This window comes from Ylistrum balloti, unplaced genomic scaffold (genome assembly GCF_031769215.1).
Source record: "Ylistrum balloti isolate Yb309-2 unplaced genomic scaffold, AGI_CSIRO_Ybal_v1 Utg370614, whole genome shotgun sequence".
Taxonomy (NCBI): Eukaryota; Metazoa; Mollusca; class Bivalvia; order Pectinida; family Pectinidae; genus Ylistrum; species Ylistrum balloti.
In genome coordinates, this window is record NW_026782377.1 from 301,412 (window position 1) to 320,490 (window position 19,079).

A 19,079-nucleotide genomic window follows, 5' to 3' on the forward strand; every position below is an offset into this window, starting at 1 on the left:
GTTGCCATCGACGTAACACCAGACTCCATATCTCCTACGTCACCTTTCAAATGTGTTCCTTTGCAACAATGGAACCGGGTTCCCTTCTCTAAAGAGTCAAGACTCAGTCTGTACCGTTTAGATGGGCGTCATAGTGATTTTCGACGTCATAGTGAACGTGACAGGTTTGGTGGTGGGACCAGCCTGTCTAATGCGGCTGTGGTGATATTGTGCCCTACGGACAATCAGAGCAATAATGCCGCCACGTTAAGGGTATTGACAGCTGACAGTAACTGCGTTGCCTCGTTGCGTTCATCGACAGTTTGCCTCGATATTCTTTACCCAATGTCAAACGAATTTCAATACCAGACTATTTTTGCTAGATACCTGAAGGATGACAAACAAGTCTGAGAAGCACGGAATACTGCTACATGTACCCATGCACGTGCTAATCGTGTTATATATTTTATTACCAATGTCTCGCGGACGCGGATATGAGAACGCGTAGTTTGGCAGAGTTTAATCAACTGTGAATTTGGATTTGGAATGTGTGTCATATTATACTATTCAAAACTGCTAACCATAGTTTATCACTTTAAAGAATATTGACATTTAATTGGGAGTGTGCTTTTTTTCAGTAAATGTTGAAATGGTAATAATACTTGACCAATTTAGTAATATTTAACGGGGCTATTTTAATCCCTACATACGTAAGTAGGGTTGAAGAGAAACTTTTTTGGTGGAAATTGTGGGTATTGATGTATATTTGGTAACAAAATGATACTTACCACGAAAGCTATTATATCGTCCTTTAAGGTACTAAAATCCAATGTCTGAAATGTGACTTGGAGGGAGGAACTACAAAACATAAACAGAATTTATAATGACAACCAGTCATATTGTAAAAAAGACATTTCTTTGAAAGTAAGTGGATTGATACTCTTTAATTTTGATTAGGAAGGAATCACACAAATGTTTCTTACCTCATATTTGTCACTAGTTTTGTTAGAGAAGACATCAACAGGAATTCATCCACACCGAAGAAAGTATTGGAACTGGTGATGTCGTAAACCTGTAAAAATAACATGTTTTACGTTTCTCAACCAAAACTTTGTAAACTTGATGTTTCATTATTTCAATTCATAGTTCAAATTTTCATTTTGTTTTTTTTTATTTCGATCATTAAAATGTTTCGATTGATTTTGATATACAAATAAAACATTGAATGTAATTTTTAAAGAATCCTTATCATTCTTTTAATAGATTAGTTGTCTATATGAAAAACACGTGAAACGTACCTCCTTCAGGAAGCGCTCCTGTTGTTGGGACATCTGTTTAGGTAACTGTGTTTGTAGTTGGGCATACTTTAAATGTCTGTAAGGAGACATAATGGTTTGGAATATTTATTGGTGGTTAAGGAAAATGATTTAAGTAATTAACACCCCCTTCCACTAAACATTATACCTTGTCTTTGAGTTGGTGTAAATGATTGTTGCATTCTCCTCATCACTATAGTTGTAGATATTCGGATTATCACAAAATAAAGTACGAAAATAATTTGATCTGATTGTAGTATTGTGTTACTGTGTGTATACTTACCCATCAGAATCTGTGTCTAATTTCTTAAATGTTGCATGTAGTTCGCTTCGTTCTGTTTCTGGGATCATCATTGACAATTCACTTCCCTGTTTCGTGCCAACAAAACACAGTCGTAAACACGTTTTCTCCAGCATTGAGAGATTATTTTTACGTAATTTGATCATAAACATTGGTTTCAAACTGTTTCATTTCAATACGATTTGCTGATTCTGCCTTCGTGTGTATGAAATATCATTATTTCTTCCATAGACAATATTTTTCTAGACGAGATTTTAACTTTTAAAAATCTTGATACTGATTCTAGTCTCATGTTTTAAGTAAAATACAAAACAAAGTGTTTTCAGTTGTTTAATATTGGTTTTACTTTTATATCTATTTCATATCATTTTTACTTTGCTTCCGATGATATTGCTAGCACGCGCATCAATTTGAGTTGTACATTTTTTTTCAGAACATCTTCTCACCCGTAAAGGATTTGGCGTGGCGGGCGGTTTAACAGGACTGGCAGTTTTGGAGGTTCTACTTGACATCATCTTTTGACGGTCAGTTAGGTCTTCGTATACCTCCATAGAGGCAGGGTCGTCATGTTCACTGTGAAGAAAAATTAACACCATAAGGGTATTGAAGCATTATATTTATCAAATTAAGCTACAAAAACCAACAAATATTTAGATAAATGGCATGAGTCGTGCAGCTCAGTCACAGACGCTTTTCCAGGTTTATTTATACATGTAAAATAATGTGCTACAATCGGGTATATGTTCCTTATTTTCAAAATCGAGCCTATGAAAATGTGGAGAATCTATCTTGAGTTTTATTAAATCATTTTGCTTTATTCATCTGTAAATTTGATAACTCGTTACAGTAATATGGGGCTCTAGACGTTAGTGTCTAACGTAGTAACTCTAGCCGATTTTGTCAGATTTACGTTATTTTCAATTTGATAACTTACACATTTTCTTTCGCTTCTGGAATCTCCATAGTTCCTGGCTCCGGATTAGTTTCAGGTCGTCCTCCTCGCGACTGAGATATTCTAGGTACGGCACCAGCAGATGGTATATCAACTCGCCTAACATTTTCTGCTTTTGGGGTAACTCTACAAGAGAAATAAGCATTTGATTGATTTTAATCATTGCACAGATTTACTCGGTTGGCCTCTGTATATGTTATTAACTGTGTTTTAAAGGTTGTTTGTGACTTACTTGAGGTCTCTGTCCGGACGACCTTGTACAGATGTGTAACTTCTTGGCATAGCATTATCAAACTTGGACACATTGGTTCGGGATCGGCGCAGGTAAGCTGGCTGTGTACCTACATCGTGATATATTGTTTAGTATATGACATGCAACGTCGTCAGGACAAACGAAACATAAGTTAAGATCACCGTAATTACAAGACATTGCAAGAGTCAGATTGGGTATGTCAGTTAAGCGACAAACATGTTAAAAGGGTTAGAGGGACAAATAGTTTTAAAGTCGTGACAAATACTTCCGATATCAAGCCGTTTGTGTAGATATTGTTCTAACAGATAGCACGTAATTTGTATCGTGTTTTTGCGCCCTGAACTATTTCTTGGTTTAAGGTACGATAATGATAATTTGTAATAAAGAACTTCATACTAGATGAAGCTTGATATCAGAAGAAATGTATGATGAAGACTAGGGAAGAAAGAGTTAAATGTTGTGAATTGTCAGTAGCGCATACTTGCAAGTAAGAAAGTAACACTACAATTATATAAGCATTAATAAAGGATTTGGTGTTAATACACTAGCAGCAAGAGGCAGTTATCGCACATATATAGCTTGTTGTTAGGGTAGTGATGGTGACTGTGGATAACAGCACATTACATCATACCTCAGTACGTCACATGTATCAATCATACTCGGCACACAATACGCCACATACATGTATCAACCATACATTTCACATGACTGGTCGTGCAAATAATGTATACTCACGTGCATTCTGATTCCACAAACAATATAAAAGTCATTACCAAAGTCCCTCTTCCTGATGTACTGATCTGTCAGGCACTCCTCTTCTCTTTTTATCGCGACTTATTTCGAAGTTTTTAAATTACATTCAAGATTTATTTAATTTTAACAATAAAAACTGAAAATGTACATATCTGAATCATTATATGATCATATTTAAAATGTAAACAGATGTAAACTCGTTAAGATCAGAGAAAATGTTATAAGTAGTCTAAATACATTTCTGTGTTATGTAACACACAAGTATATATATGTGTATATGATTAAGAAACATGCACAACATTTCAAAAAGAAATTGAAAGCAAACTTATGAGAGATATTTTATTTGTTGTTTATTTGTTGACAAAACAAAGACAAATCATTTATGTAGGGATCACAGAAGCCAAACATGTGTTGTTATTATTCCTCACACATACTATAACCGGTGTAACTAGTCTAAAAAAAACGCTGTACTCTATCATATCTATTTCCACATTGGAAACTACAAGCCATGATGTTTAATTACTAAACTATTATATCCTTTGCAAAATATAATATTTATGCTAATACAGCACTCCAATATGCGCGTGAATTCTTTTGTCTATATCTAGATTTTCTATTAAGCACCGAATCGTGTTAGATTGTCTATTAAAGTATGCATGAAGAACATGTGCTTACAGGTAAAGTTAGTATTGCGGATTAATTTGGACTGGAGTCCATATGGTTTGCAGAAGATATAGCTACAAGCTTGAAACAGCCATAGGAATAACAGCAACGGCTTGAAAACTGCATTGTTGAGATAGTTTGTCAGAATTTCATTTCTTTAAAGCAGCAGAAATAGTTTTCAAACACAAGAGAGAATTTCAGATTTTCAGGCAATTCTTTTCTATCACTGAAAATTTCTAAGAGACTGACACAACAATGCATTACCAAATGATCTTGTAACACATGCAATAAATTGATAACTATAAAATAAGGACGATGAATATCTTGGTATACTGTTGCGCAAATATCACAGTATCTAAGGAATATTCGATTCTATGCTACCCCAGACCTAAAAACAGCCTTATTAAAGGCCTTGTGCTGCCTCGCTTTAAAGAAAATCTCATGCACTCCCTGAAACAGATCAATTTCTTCCTTGTTACAGAATTACATGCTTTCAATCGAATATATGGATGTCAGTCCAAATTACAGCAACACTACATTTACCAAACAGACACATCGTATCACAACCATCTTACCAAAAAAGGTAGATTCTGTACATGTTCAAGTAAAATGTGGAAAATAAACACAGTTGTTTCATCCTTTTGATCTTTCAACATTAGCACCGTACAAAGAAACGTTTATAAATAAAACAACAATAACATACATGATACTTCTGTAAATATATGAAAATCATACAGTTTTAACAATAAGTACCATAACTGAAATAATAATAGTTCCTCGACCAATCAAAACTCGAGTAACCCTTACGTAATACAGAGAACAATGCTTTGTTATACATTGACAGGTTCAGATTGAACGGCAATTTGGACTCAGGGAATTAAATGATGAGAGAGGGAAAACGATTTTTACTCGAATGAATGAAAACGATATAAAAAAAGGAAAAAAAAAGGAAAATTCATGAATTATGAATAACTTAAATTAAATTCTCTTTGATATATGTTAGTTATGGTTTGAATGGATACAATTTGGTATTTAAGTTTGGTATATACAATGGGTGATATTTCATCGTCTTTAAATTACTGGTATGTGCTCTTGCAGAAAACGAAGACGATGTATGGCAAATCTCTGATAGCAAAACGTAATGCTATTGAATGCTACATTTGACGTCTCTGTGTACCAGAAAGGGTGAGAAAAAAGACACAAGGGGAGCTGAGATATTTGAACTCTTCTGTTCTGATATTGTCAAAATTAATCTGCGTCTACATGTTACATTAACTGTTTTTTTTATATAAATGTATTTTTTTATGAATATTCTTTAAAAAAAAAACCCATTAATCATTAATCGCGATACATATGATATATGTCATATTTGATGTAAAAAATACCTGGGATAGCACTCTGGTGTTGTAAATGATAATGATCAAATAACATGATGACTCAATGTATTGAGATCAAATGTAGAAATGAAAAGCGAAAGACACATGGTATGTGGAATCACATATGTGATATAGCATAACACGTCAAAAATACTGCAATAATACTTTTATACTTATAAACTCTCCTTTGTATGACAACTTGTACTATGAATAAAAACACATAGCTTTAGCGCACCACAGACACTTGTCTGTTTTGTGCTGGACTTTGTTCATTGATGTCTCACAAAATATACTGACGTAATGCCGGGATTTTATGACGTCACACACCGTAGGACAAGTACATGCATGTTGATATAGGAATAAATAGCCTTTGCATATGACGAAAGAAAGTTCATGTCAAATGCAATTATAAAAAAATCTAAGTGAATTGTCTTGTAGAAATTATCTCTCTCATAGAGGAGATTAACGATCATTCACTGTGGAGGATAATAACCACTCACTACGGAGGATAATAGTAACGAGACCAAGCGATACCTTGTCGTAAGATTGGTGTCCAAGGCCCCTCTTCTGAGAACCTGTCTGACTCGCCCAGCATTTGATGCACCCTAACTGATAATGCCTTCTTCCCGCTAGGCACATCGTCTACATTTGAAAGCCAGGAAGTTTTATTACTAAGGTTGCTCAAAATAACATGCGATTTGTTGTATTCTCATTATAACAAAAAGAAAAATAGTTATAAAAAAATTACTACCAAGAATAAGAAATTACACGTAATTTTTAAATGTCTGTATACTTTTTTTATAACTTATTCCATGTTAATAAACATTTTTTATTAATGATACGTTCGCTATGATATCTGTCAGTATATGCATGACATATCGAAAATGTGTTTCTTTCCTTAAAATCGATATAAAACATAAGAACAAAATATGAAAGATTTAACAATAATAGGAGTAAACTCACACATAACTCCAGCATCGACGAAAAAGTGAAACAAATCAGAATTGCCGACAAAATTAAATCGGCAGTAAAGCAGTCCATGTTAATTGCTGCGGCGCAAATACCGAAAGGAAAGGTGTAGCAATCAACGTACTCGTCAAATTTAGAAAAATTCAAAACAAAGTTAAACATCAGCGAATTTACAACAATAACATAGTACTGCACCAATATCAAACACCTTCACTTTCAGCTTCAGGAAATATACAAATACGCCTCACACACAAAAGCCATCCCCCACACAGTATTATTTGTATCCACAGCCTCGGGATTACCAGCTATTATTATAATATAGTATTATATATGCCACACACCAGCAACACAACGGTTTAGAAGTATAGCGCTCAAGCTAACCAGCATGACTCTTTATAAAGTTTGCAAATTTTTGCAAAGGGGAGATAACAATGTCCTCTTTCATGTTTTAGCAGAAATAGTAATCTTTGATATTAAATAATTTTATATAGAATCTTAAAGAAAAGAACAGTAGTCAAAAGATAGAAGTATACATGTGATAAAACATTGAGAATTGTATATTTGGTGAAAATATAGAATAGCATTCGTCGATAATTGTCCGAAAAAAATGTAGAAATATAAATGAATTATAGGGTCATTTGCTACATAATCAAACCTGCAGGTATGCTAATTCTAGCTTTTATTTGATCTACAGTGCGCCTTTCTCTGGCCAGTATGATGGGTGCCGAAGATCCATATCCTGTTTGATGAAAGAAAATTGGATGGAATCGTGTAAGATCATTGTTCAAGGTAAAGTGTGTTTAAATCGTTTGTGCTGGTATGTGAGTGAGTGAGTTTAATATGGCAGAAGTTACTCTGCGTGCAGACGCTCAGATTTTGTTTTGCGTGTCATAGTTGGCAGGGGTCTTAGTTTAGTCACATATTAGTGTGTAAAAATTGATTTTATATACAAAAAATAAATACAGAACATTAACACCATACATACATGAATATTTCATAGAATCATGAATATACAATTTATAATATAATCCACGCTACTATATATATAAACACACATTTCATATATAATAAATAAAATGTCCATCGTCTGAAGTAAATGAAACATATCGGAACAAAAGTTTACCTTGTCCTTATAACACATTAATTAAAATCCACATTTGAAAACGTTTCAGACGTCGGGATCACAGATTATATCAACTCATAACTTCACCGCAAATTTGAAGGATTATTGAAGGATTAAGATAAGTATTCAGAGGATTTCATGCTGGTTGGTTTCTGTAGTGAAATGCATGCTGGATTAATACCATGCGTCAAACAAAACCACAAAATCGGATTTAATTTTGAAGGTTGTAAACTGAACAGGTCGAAGAACGATTATATACCACTAATGTAAACGTCATCTAAGAACACAACAGTCCTGAAACTCTTCTATATCTACTCTAAAACATGCAATCCTACCTTGCCAAGCCTGTAGTTTAGCGTTTCGTGGATGTTCGATTTCCTCAGCCATTCGATATTCCGTATATTAAACTTCCACGATGTCGCATTTTAAACTAAATGTACCTGGTACACTAAATTCCTCATTTCGTTTACAACCCCCATCAACCACGACATGGTCTGTCCATTAATCATTGGTAGATATGTAATGCCAATACGAATGGGGTCTTATATATGGATTGTACATGCCCTATGAAGCTTACTTTATTTATATTGCAATCAGATTTGTGACGTGCGAAAGCATGTAAAAACAGGAAAGCAGAACTCTTTTGTGAATTTATATAGATGTCATATGTCTATTTCTAAAGTCACATTGCATCCCATACTGTCACACATGTTAAGAAATACTCTAAATATTAGATATTTTACTGCTATTCTACTCATGCACTGATATCCTTTTCAAATCAACGTTTCAATAATATTATCAATAACTTTTCATCGAGTTGTACATAATGTTATCCTTAAAGAATCTGTTTAAACCATACGTTGAAGTAGTATTTCCCATATTTTATATACAAAATGTTACACAATTGCAGTACAATACATCCATGATTAAACTAACTAAGATACTTTCCGTCGGTAAGTCTTATTTACTCATTCAGTCGTGTAGAGTATTAGAGTAAGAAAACATCAAACATATATGTTAGTTGACACACTTTGTAAGTCAGGAGGGTTCCATACCCGGACCCGTACACGGCAAGCATGTTAAGTGTCACACGTAAGTATTAAGTATCTGTACCTAACATGGAAGATCTGGTGTTAATTCTCGGCAGATGACCATCATAGCTACGCCGTGTTTTTGTTTTTGATCCCCCCATATCGGGGTCATGAGAATACTTGGAACGTTGAAACGTGCTTCGAGCAGACGAGGTTACTGGAAACGAGACGAAACATTATTTACCAAGACCAGTGGCAAATCTTCTAGCAGAAGAAGCCAATAGACACAGACATGTATTTCTAGGCAAGCGTTAATTTAAAGCTGGACCCGCTACCACATATTATCGTTCCAAGATTGATGCTGATGACATTGGTAGCGTCATACCCTTTACTAGCTATATTGTCGGATACACCAGTATAAATATAAACATCATATGTATATTTTTATACATATGTGATTCATGAAAAGCACAATTGTGTTCTAGACATGTAAAATAGATAAACTTTGATTACGAAGTAAACATTATTGAGATATTTTGCTATGGTGCAAATAAATCTGTTTTGTGTGTGAACAATTTGCTAATTCTTCACACACGAAATAATGGTGATTAAGAAGTATTGTGTGTGATGTTTGGGTGAATGATTGTGTCCGTTACTGGTGCTACTGTTTCACCGTAACCATAATAATATCCATTACCAGAAACACATCAGAAGAAGGCAAGCAAGGAGAAGATATAACTGTTGGATATCTAAAGCTAAAGGGGGAAATGAAGATTGGATGAGAGGTACTGGATTACCAAGACAGGATGGATGAGTTAAAATGACATATGATCAACATATTCCATGGCAAGATCATATAGATAATGTGTACAGATGATAATATAGAACATTAGTTCACAGAAGACATTTGTATCTTAATTGATTCTGTATTTCACAAGGAGTGTTAACATTTCAGAAATAATGGCCAAGACCTATCCATGATGCAACCAAACAATGTTCACTCTGTTGATTTGTTAGTTTAAATTGCTTACATTTCTATGAGCTGGCTCTGACTCGTGCTCAGATATAAACGTAGTAGATACACAAATTAAGATAAACAATTTCTCTTTCATTTCTGAACATAAAATAACTAGGTAGTTTCTTTATATGTATAGTGGTTCTTTACTTGGCCCTCATATTTCGCCGCTAGATGCATTGCATTGCAGAATACTGAGACCACATATGCAGGTTCTTTATTTATTCTACCGTTAAAAACTCCTGTAGCCTTTCTGAATTTATTCCATTACTGAATACTGGGTAAACATATATGACTTTTTCCATCTTTTTTCGTTAATTAAAAAAACCTTGAAAAGTCATATCAAAACATATATAAGTTAATTTTATTAATTCTATCGCTGAATACCGGACACACATTTCCCCGGTTTTTTTTTTCTTTTATTGAATATTGGACCCACATATGCAGTTAGATAGGTCAAGGCCTTTTATCTCCGTTCGATATAAACATGAAATGTATGAACAACTATGATTATAATTCACTTACTGTCCTCGTCACTATCATAATCTATTAAAGGTGGTCTCCGAGGTTTAACAGATGAGTGCTCCCTGGAAATGAATAATATTATCTTATTAGTTGTGAAAAAATAAGATAAAGGTATTGACATCAATGTATATCAGTTATTATTGACGTAAATATTGGAATAAGTTATTTTTTCTATGATTAATGCCAAACAGTACTCAAGATTTCGATTTCTCTATGATAGCTTATACTGTTAGACCAAGGATGAACGAAGTCGGGACTTTTTAACCTGAACTGGCACTTTTACCTGAATATTAAACCTCTTAACAACCTGGTCACTTCGGGTATCCTAGTATCGGATAATTATTTTATTTGTTATGGAGAAAACACTTCCTTCTACATTGATTGTAACCATGCAAAGCCGATACATTTCGAAGTAGTCGCATGCAGAGAAACCTCGCTATCTTTTCTCTTTCTTCACTCTCTCTCTCAAAAAAAAAAAAAAAAAAACCAGTTAATTCTAAGACACTGACTAAGTATTCTATTTTTCTTGTATCATTTATTGAAAATTCAGACTATCGAAATTTAAACAAATTATCAGACATATTTGGTCTTTTAAGTCACTGTATACCGGACATTGACATTGGAAATATAGTTCCAAATGGCAACGGATATAAACACTGAAACAACAAGTCTATGGCATTTAAAACAAATAAAATCGCTAATTTAAAGAATCATTTACATCTTTAAACGTAATATTTAAGTGAATAAGAAAGTAGTTCAGTAGACTTAATGCACGTTCTGAAATACAACTGTTTTTCGTCACTATCGAAAAGAGTCGATCACAAAAATGTGTGAAAAGTGTATTCCGAAAGCGCCAGTTGTAGGGTAAATATCTATAGTAGTATACACCATACAAAAACTACAATAATGTATTGACTTACGTTGGCAGAGGGATTCCCCTTCCATGGTACAAATCTCTGGCGTTTTGAGGCATTATTAGTGATTTCAATTTTTGGATTTCTTTTTGAATGTCGAACCTGTAGTAAAAACAATGTATAATGAACCAATTTTGTATTAAAACAAATGACATTTTAAGAAATGAAATTACCGAATACCTGGATGCCTCACATCGGATATTTCAGTGTTTATTTATCTGTCAATCATATTTTACCTGTAAAAGCTCTATTGTGATATCACTATCTATCCAATAGATATAGCTTCGACATTAACAGGAAAGTGATGTAATTGTAGAATAATTGAATCCCATACCTTTCTACGAATTCCACTTTCTTGCCTCCCATTAAGAGGTCAATCTGCGCTCGGTGTGGTAGCACCTCCCGTCGACGTTTCACGTATCGTAGTCTTTCCATATATTCCAGCTCAGCCCGTAATCTCTCCCTTTGGCTTAAACTACAATGCAGGCAGAATACTTAAAATCGGTGTGTATGGCGAATTTACAGAGAACGAACGCAGATGTAAAATAAATCAAATAACGAAGGAGCTTTTGTAAATTTCTGGATATAATATATGTATGCTGGTGTTTTTAAGTATTAAACAGTATATTAAAATTAGTATTACTTAAGACTTTCGTGCAATACAATTGTATAAAGACGGAGAAAATTATCTGACAAACTTGCAGGTTGAAATGGAACAGGTTCTTGGTTGACTGAACACTATGATTTTAAAAACTAGTATTATTCCAACAATTTTTCTTTTGCTTGTACTCTGTTCAAGAAATAACATTTCAATTTATTGCTCTAAATACTTTAGTTTGACTAGACTTACCCCTCGAACACTTTAGGCGAATCCCACTGTGAAAAGATAAATCATTGTTTGTATTCTATTGTTTAGATTTTTCATTTGAGAGGTTAATGATATCAGAATATCAGCACAACGAAAAACATTATATTCGCTGTATTCATAAAAGTATCAAGAAGTTTATTTCAAAACCCAATGTTCCAAATTTTGTTGAATTATTACTTTAATACTGTTTTAGTCAAATTAAATAAAACCCCACCATATCATATATTAAGATAAACTGTTTAATGACTACCATACACGTACAAACCAGTAGTATTAGCATTGCATCTACATATTACTTGTTCTATGTAAGCTGTATTATATTCCCAGCAAATTCTTTATGCTCTGGCACTCTTGCCCTAGTATGGTGCCGTCTGAATTCGAGCTAAACATCCTCTTTTTATTTACAAACTACATTTGTTCTGTTCAATGCAAACATTAGCGATCACTTGCAGTCATCCGTTTTACTATAATAGAATTCATTAACATCTCTGACATCTGTATTCATCAAATCAATATCGTCTTAGAAAGAAATATTTGATAAAAATGCATTGAACTAGCGAAATAAAGTGTTATGTGACAATTTCAATTATCAGTGAAATGTCTGTTATATGTTAAATCCAAGATTCCGTGCTCTATTAACATTGAAAACTGAATTGACGACATGAACGGTTACTATTTTACATGAATTGTTTTAAAGTTGCTAGTCCATGCCATTTTCACCATCATGAAATAATCATTAGAATTTGGAACGTTAATGAAATCAAAAGGTTTATTATTTCATGAATTGATATTAATGATAGACTAACAGATGAATTAATTACTGTAATTCGGGAACGGCTTTTAGTAAAATTGAGTATCATTATCGCTTGTTTAAAAAAAATTAAGAAAAATACACACTTAACTGAGAATGAGATACATAAGAGCCAGATAATAAGCAAACTGCATCATGCAGGTTTTTAGCATTCATCATTGTACGACCAATCAGTTATGTCCAAAATTTTAAATCTAGGAGAATACTAAAAATCTGAAGTGATCGAAAGAAATGCAAAATAACTCTTAACATTCCCGTTTTACAGTAGAATATGATTGTTTCAAGCAAATCTCACTTAGCAACAACAACAATCACACTTGCTTCCACTGGGAAGCCGTTCGTGTCTACTAGCACAACCCAAATACATCCTCCTTCTCCATGCAGTGTTAGCTACTGCACATGGCTAATTCCATGAAATGGACAAGTCTACCTAGGAAATACCATTAGATTACATCACCACCATTGGATAAAAACTCCGAACAGTGTAACAGTACATACCGAGAAGGGATACAAATACTGCAATCAGATCATGTATAACATGTATGTTTAGTACGAAACATAATGAATCGTTAATTCAGAGGAGCACACATCACAGTAATAGTATAGTCAAATAATACAAAGAAATATTGTGTTAATATATAATATCTTCATATATTTTTCATCCTTAAATGGAAAGAGTTGCTTAGCCGCACGTAATCAGAAGTAGAAAGCAATACGGTAACGCGGCATACACGCTTAGCATGTATAAGAAGCCATACTTACCATGAGAATGAAAATTTAAGCATAGGGATATGTTTTATAATATACATACATAAATATGTTAATACACTACCTGGTCCGAGATGTGTGATTTCGTGTTGAAATTCTGGCATATAGTTAGAACAATGTAATTGGCTGATTGCTATAGATACAATTTTTACGTTTTTATGACAATGTATAGTAGTTTCGATTAACTTGAAAGTAACAAAAGTAGTATAACAAGCCTTTCGTGCACCACTTAATTCTAACAGTGAGCCAATCCAAAAATATTATTCACTTTTTTACCAGAAACGTAAGGTAGAAAATACATACCTACACTGGTATTAGTTATAACATTAGAGTAAAACATGTTATTTAACTAATTCATGGTTATTAAGGTGTGCTTACAAAAGTCTGTGCGGGCGTTATGGAAATCAAAATGACACTTGTCTAATAAATATTTAAAAAAATATTTAAATATTTGAAAATCGATACATAACGAAACGTTGACATAAAACCTGAACACAAACCTGGTATCTGTCTGTGTGAAGTATTATCCCGCGTTTAGCACCCATACTGTATTCATAACCCCCAAAGGAATCCAGATGCCGCTTGGGGATTGGAACCTTCTTCATCGAAGTGGAAGACCTAGAATTAAAGAGGAGAAACCACTTTTAGCGTGCCCCTGATAGAAATTTGTACTGACTTAGAAATAAATTCTACCGAATTGTGTTTGAACAAGTGAATATTGATGCATCAACAGTTTCCGTTCACATCCAATTTCAACGAGTGACTTTTCTTTATTTTCTTTTTAAACACACACAGATATGAACACAAGGATATCAAATATCAGCTGAACCGAAACTCAACCATTTATGATTCTTTCTCAAATATATTGATGTTCTTTTAAATCTTTAAACTTAACATGGTATAATGAACTAGCTTTGGACTACACGAAAGGGATATATTCATCTAGCTATTATTTATAGTACGGCAATTCTTGTTTAAGATAAGGTACAAAATATTAGCCAAATTGAATGCTTCATTGCTTCGTGTAACTTAATTGTATATAAAATGCACTGATACATGCACATCTCAAATCTGCATACTCAGGAGCGTCGTTTAGTAACTTGTATACAAACAAAGTACATGTATTAAGAAAAAAACACTATCATAATTCGTTACAATTCCCAATAAAAAGGGACAGATGATAAATAGTCTGGCCTGGCTATTGCTAATCAGCGATAAATATGTGGTAACCTTGGGTTATATCCCCTGCCTTTCACAGCTATCGAAGGTAGATTGGCTGGTATATAGTGCCCGCCGGTGGTCGTGTGCCGTCAGGTAGATTGGAATTTAATAGACGTTAACAATCAGCGGAGATTTAAATCAGAACGGTCTGACTTTGTCAGATGGAAATTTAAATAATACGTAAACATCATTTATAAAACATATATAGGATTTAATCTGTTAGATATATATTCTCGTTTATAAAATATCATACGAAGAATTTAATCTGTTAGATATATACTTTTGTTTAAATGATAGAACCTTCAGACATGTGGTTATCTTCGTTTAACAAACGAATCAATAAGCATTATTGTATCAATGGTTAGATTTAGTTATTTACATCCAAAGAAAACACACACAAACATTAAGACTTTTTTCTTTGTTTAAAGAATGGCATTTAAATATCAATCAATCGAATGGCAACATTAGAATTAATCAATATCTTGGCACGGATATATGTCTAAAGGCAAACTCATGTGCGTGTCTCCAACGTTACACGCACGATGTTACACAGTAGGTTAGATCACAGGTAAAGTAAATAATATCAGTAGTGAGTCTCCGAAACGCAGAAAGAACAAAAGGACACCTAATGATCACATCAGTGATCAGGATATTGTAACAGAAATAGCGATGGTTGACGTCGAGCATGCATTTCACAATAAAGAATAACAACGCATTATGAGCTATGTACTTGTCCCGATACTTACTCCGCAGCAGCACCTCCACCACCTCCGTAGCCCTTAGCCTGTGGTGCCATATTCCTGATATCGAGAAGTTGCACGTGAAGGTTTGGAAAACAAGTGATTTCACCCAGGATTTTTGTTAATTCAGGATATGAGGAGAAGATTTTGATTTTCAGATATTTTGAAATTAGAACGGATATGAAGGCCGTGAAAAATAAAAATATGTTTTTGTGAAAATCTACTATTAATAAAATCACAAAAAGCCTGAAAAACCAAATGTTCGGAGTATCGCAATAACATTCATTCTTGTTAGATTTATTACTCATATATTTGTAAATGAGAGAAATATAAACATGTATGCGACTAATCTTACATGAAATAGATTTACTTCAAGGTCAAAGGTAGTCATCACACTACCCCGTGCTAATTAGCCTTGTTTATCTGATACGGACAGTGTGCGTTTTGTAGAATGCTATAACATGATCTTATCGTTATTTTTCTCACATTGCCTTCTGTTTAGAATCTTGATAGAACACCTATAAACTCCAGCCCTGATACTTGAATTGTTATGCTTTATCTACAATATAATCTATAAGATCATAACAAACCCTCAAATTCATTTGTTTGAATAATACGAGAAAAAACAATGTGTATTCCGAATTAACTCAACGCATTGTATGTAAAACCAACCTACTCTGGCGGTTTGCCAACAACATAAACAAAGTAAGATCCTATCTGTCCACCGGGGTTAGGTTTCTTAATTAAGACGTCCTATATAGGAGTGTGCAATTATAATGTGTCTCGCGTGTGACCTACCTTCCATACATATGGACTCATCAATAGGTAATTTTGATTTATTGTCGCAGATGTTAAACAAATCAAATAACGATTTTTTTTTCGAGCTTTTGTAAATTTTGATATGGATATAATATGTGTATGCTGGGTTTTTAAACTATTAAACAATATATATTAATTTAGTCTTAATTAAGACTTCCGTGCAAAACAACTGTATAAAGACGGAAAAAATGCATCATTGAATTAAACAAGAAAATTCTTTTACAAACTTACATGAAATTTTGAGGTTGAAATGGTACAGGTTCTGGGTTGACTGAAAAATCTCCGTCATCTGGTAATTTTGGTCGACTTCCGGTGTTGAAAGACATATGCCGGAGCTACAAAAAGAAAATTTCTTTAGAAATAAGATTTGTGTTTAGGCTAGGTATATCCTTTTATTGAAAATATGTATAATCATCAAAGGTAAAGCAACTTTTTCAAGAAGCTAAACGCACCATCACCAGCTGAGGAACATCCAAACAAATTTCCAAACCTTAAATAACCTTGGTCTACTTCCACTTCTGGAAACCTTGGAAAGAATACAAGTAATCAGTTAGTAAAATGATAGGAAACAGGAAGAGCTAACTATTCAGCACAAAAATGAATTGTTGACACCATCTAAAGAATTACCATTATATAGTAAAATTCAACATTAATGTGCGCTGGAGGAAACATTGAGGCGTAATTTACAATTAACTGGATGACGTTAATAACAAAAGATAACAAAATGCTTACATAGGTAGCTGTCCATATTTTCGGAACAACCATGTTGCTAAGGTCAAGTCTTATCTTTTTGAAATTGATATCCTGATAAAGTATCCCATGTATCGTTTTTGAGATGTAGCAGTCTTTGAAATTGTCAACGGAAGCAAGGTTATTGATTCAACATTCGCTATCGAACTAAGTTCATTTAAAACAAAGCCCCTAGAACTAATTGTGCAGCTACATATGACAGTATAGAATTGAATGCCGTCAGAAAATGATACGTCTGGGGCGGTATAGGTCATAGAAATAACACAACTAGCCTGGACTTTTAATCTCTGTGTTTACTTAAAGTGACAAAGTAGGAATGCAATCGATTTGATGTGTTTGAAGACCTCATTTGTCGATATGTGACTATATAAAACACATACCTTTTTCCAATGCGCAACTAGTTCGTAAGGACACAAAATCAATCACAGACTACTACAGTTTAAGTTAGTATTGAGTGGTGTCTTCGTATAGTTTAAAGTAATGGGACACAGGATTTACAAATGTTATTGGCACTGCTTAGTTACAAAAATATCTAACTAAGAAAACTGACACCAAAATCAGACATGACATGGAAACTATGACCACGTAAACATAATGTTTAATCATTATGAAACTATTGGGTTAGTAAGATATTATTCACACACATTAAAAGGTATCAATCAACATTGATGGTGACCACAAAATCTAAATTGTCAGTCCCTAAATCCGAGCTACAAATGTCACGAACATACTACCTCTTCGTTCTTCACACCCAGTCCATCCTGATGGATAATGATAGAAATAATATTATTAATCAGAACCAAGTTGGGCCCGAATCATATCGTTCTTGTCGAGATCACGCCATTACAATTAAACTTACTAATAGTTATGCATATGATACTTTCTCAAAACTGTTATGGTTCAGAACATCCACTTCTGCTTAACAATTTCAACACTAAAATCTAACAATGACGTTAGATTTTGAGCTCCAATGCATGTTATTGGTATTTTATTTCTAGGTGTCATTTGTTGAATATCGGTGAAAAAACACTCATTGCCTATGATACAATACAGCTGTACAGGTTAAAATTTGTGATTTGTGTTTTCATAATTGTTTCAAGTTGATAAACATTATGTACTGTATACACTGCTGCCAGTATACATTGACACAGACGTGACTACCTCAGATATTTGTGTGTTTTTTTTTAAATGTGTAAATCTATATACTTTAAACAAATATTAAAGATAGTCTAATTTGTGAGCATAATGTATAGGGTCAGGATAACACACTCTGTACCAGAAAAAAACTTCCTTTTTGATCAGGCTGTAATAGTTTCGGCAGTGTTTTGGATGTCATTCGGGGACAGACATCATGAGCTCGTGGTTAAGACAGAAAACATGAATATTTACATTATATCCTTTCACGTCTAAATATAAAGTACTGCAGGAATACATTTTTCTTCAAACATTTTTGTAGATTTTCCGATTTAAACTTGTCAATGATGTTCGGAAATGGAATTGAAAAAAATCATGAGAAAGGGGATAAAATGCTTTCCAACACGCGTACTATATTTAAGAATTATTGAATACCTAGTAAAAACGTCCGGATAGTAGTTATATTCATGACCAACGAAAACACACGACAACTACCGACCATATCTAAAAATGTCATTTGTTAAATATCTGTAATAATACCAAAAGTCCTACTTATATCTCCTCTCTCTTCCATTATAATAACACGTTTAGAAGGTTATTGACGAAATGATGTTACTTTGGTTGAATGTCTTCATATAAGAAATGTTAAAAGAGATATTTCTTGAGATAAATGCATCAGGCCGTGACTATATCCAATCATTGACCAAAGTTTTGTGGGACTATGGTAAACTATAAAAATCTCCATCAAAACGTATGAAATTATATAATCTACCTTATATAACATTAACAGATAAAGAA

General features: G+C 33.5%; 1 protein-coding gene across 1 annotated transcript in view; it reads right to left on the bottom strand.

Moving 5' to 3' along the window:
• LOC132557038 (uncharacterized) overlaps positions 1-19,079 on the bottom strand; it is a 36,806-nt gene that overhangs the window by 1,695 nt on the left and 16,032 nt on the right. The window contains exons 2-17 of the mRNA XM_060221503.1: positions 16,629-16,732; positions 14,118-14,235; positions 13,682-13,714; positions 12,021-12,046; positions 11,505-11,645; positions 11,177-11,272; positions 10,257-10,318; positions 8,799-8,933; positions 7,218-7,301; positions 2,781-2,889; positions 2,531-2,674; positions 2,043-2,169; positions 1,579-1,664; positions 1,278-1,353; positions 963-1,051; positions 768-837 (exon numbers count right to left, since the gene is read on the bottom strand). Of these exons, the coding sequence (XP_060077486.1) occupies positions 768-837; positions 963-1,051; positions 1,278-1,353; positions 1,579-1,664; positions 2,043-2,169; positions 2,531-2,674; positions 2,781-2,889; positions 7,218-7,301; positions 8,799-8,933; positions 10,257-10,318; positions 11,177-11,272; positions 11,505-11,645; positions 12,021-12,046; positions 13,682-13,714; positions 14,118-14,235; positions 16,629-16,732 (1,500 nt within the window). The remainder of the gene's footprint in view (positions 1-767; positions 838-962; positions 1,052-1,277; positions 1,354-1,578; positions 1,665-2,042; positions 2,170-2,530; positions 2,675-2,780; positions 2,890-7,217; positions 7,302-8,798; positions 8,934-10,256; positions 10,319-11,176; positions 11,273-11,504; positions 11,646-12,020; positions 12,047-13,681; positions 13,715-14,117; positions 14,236-16,628; positions 16,733-19,079) is intronic.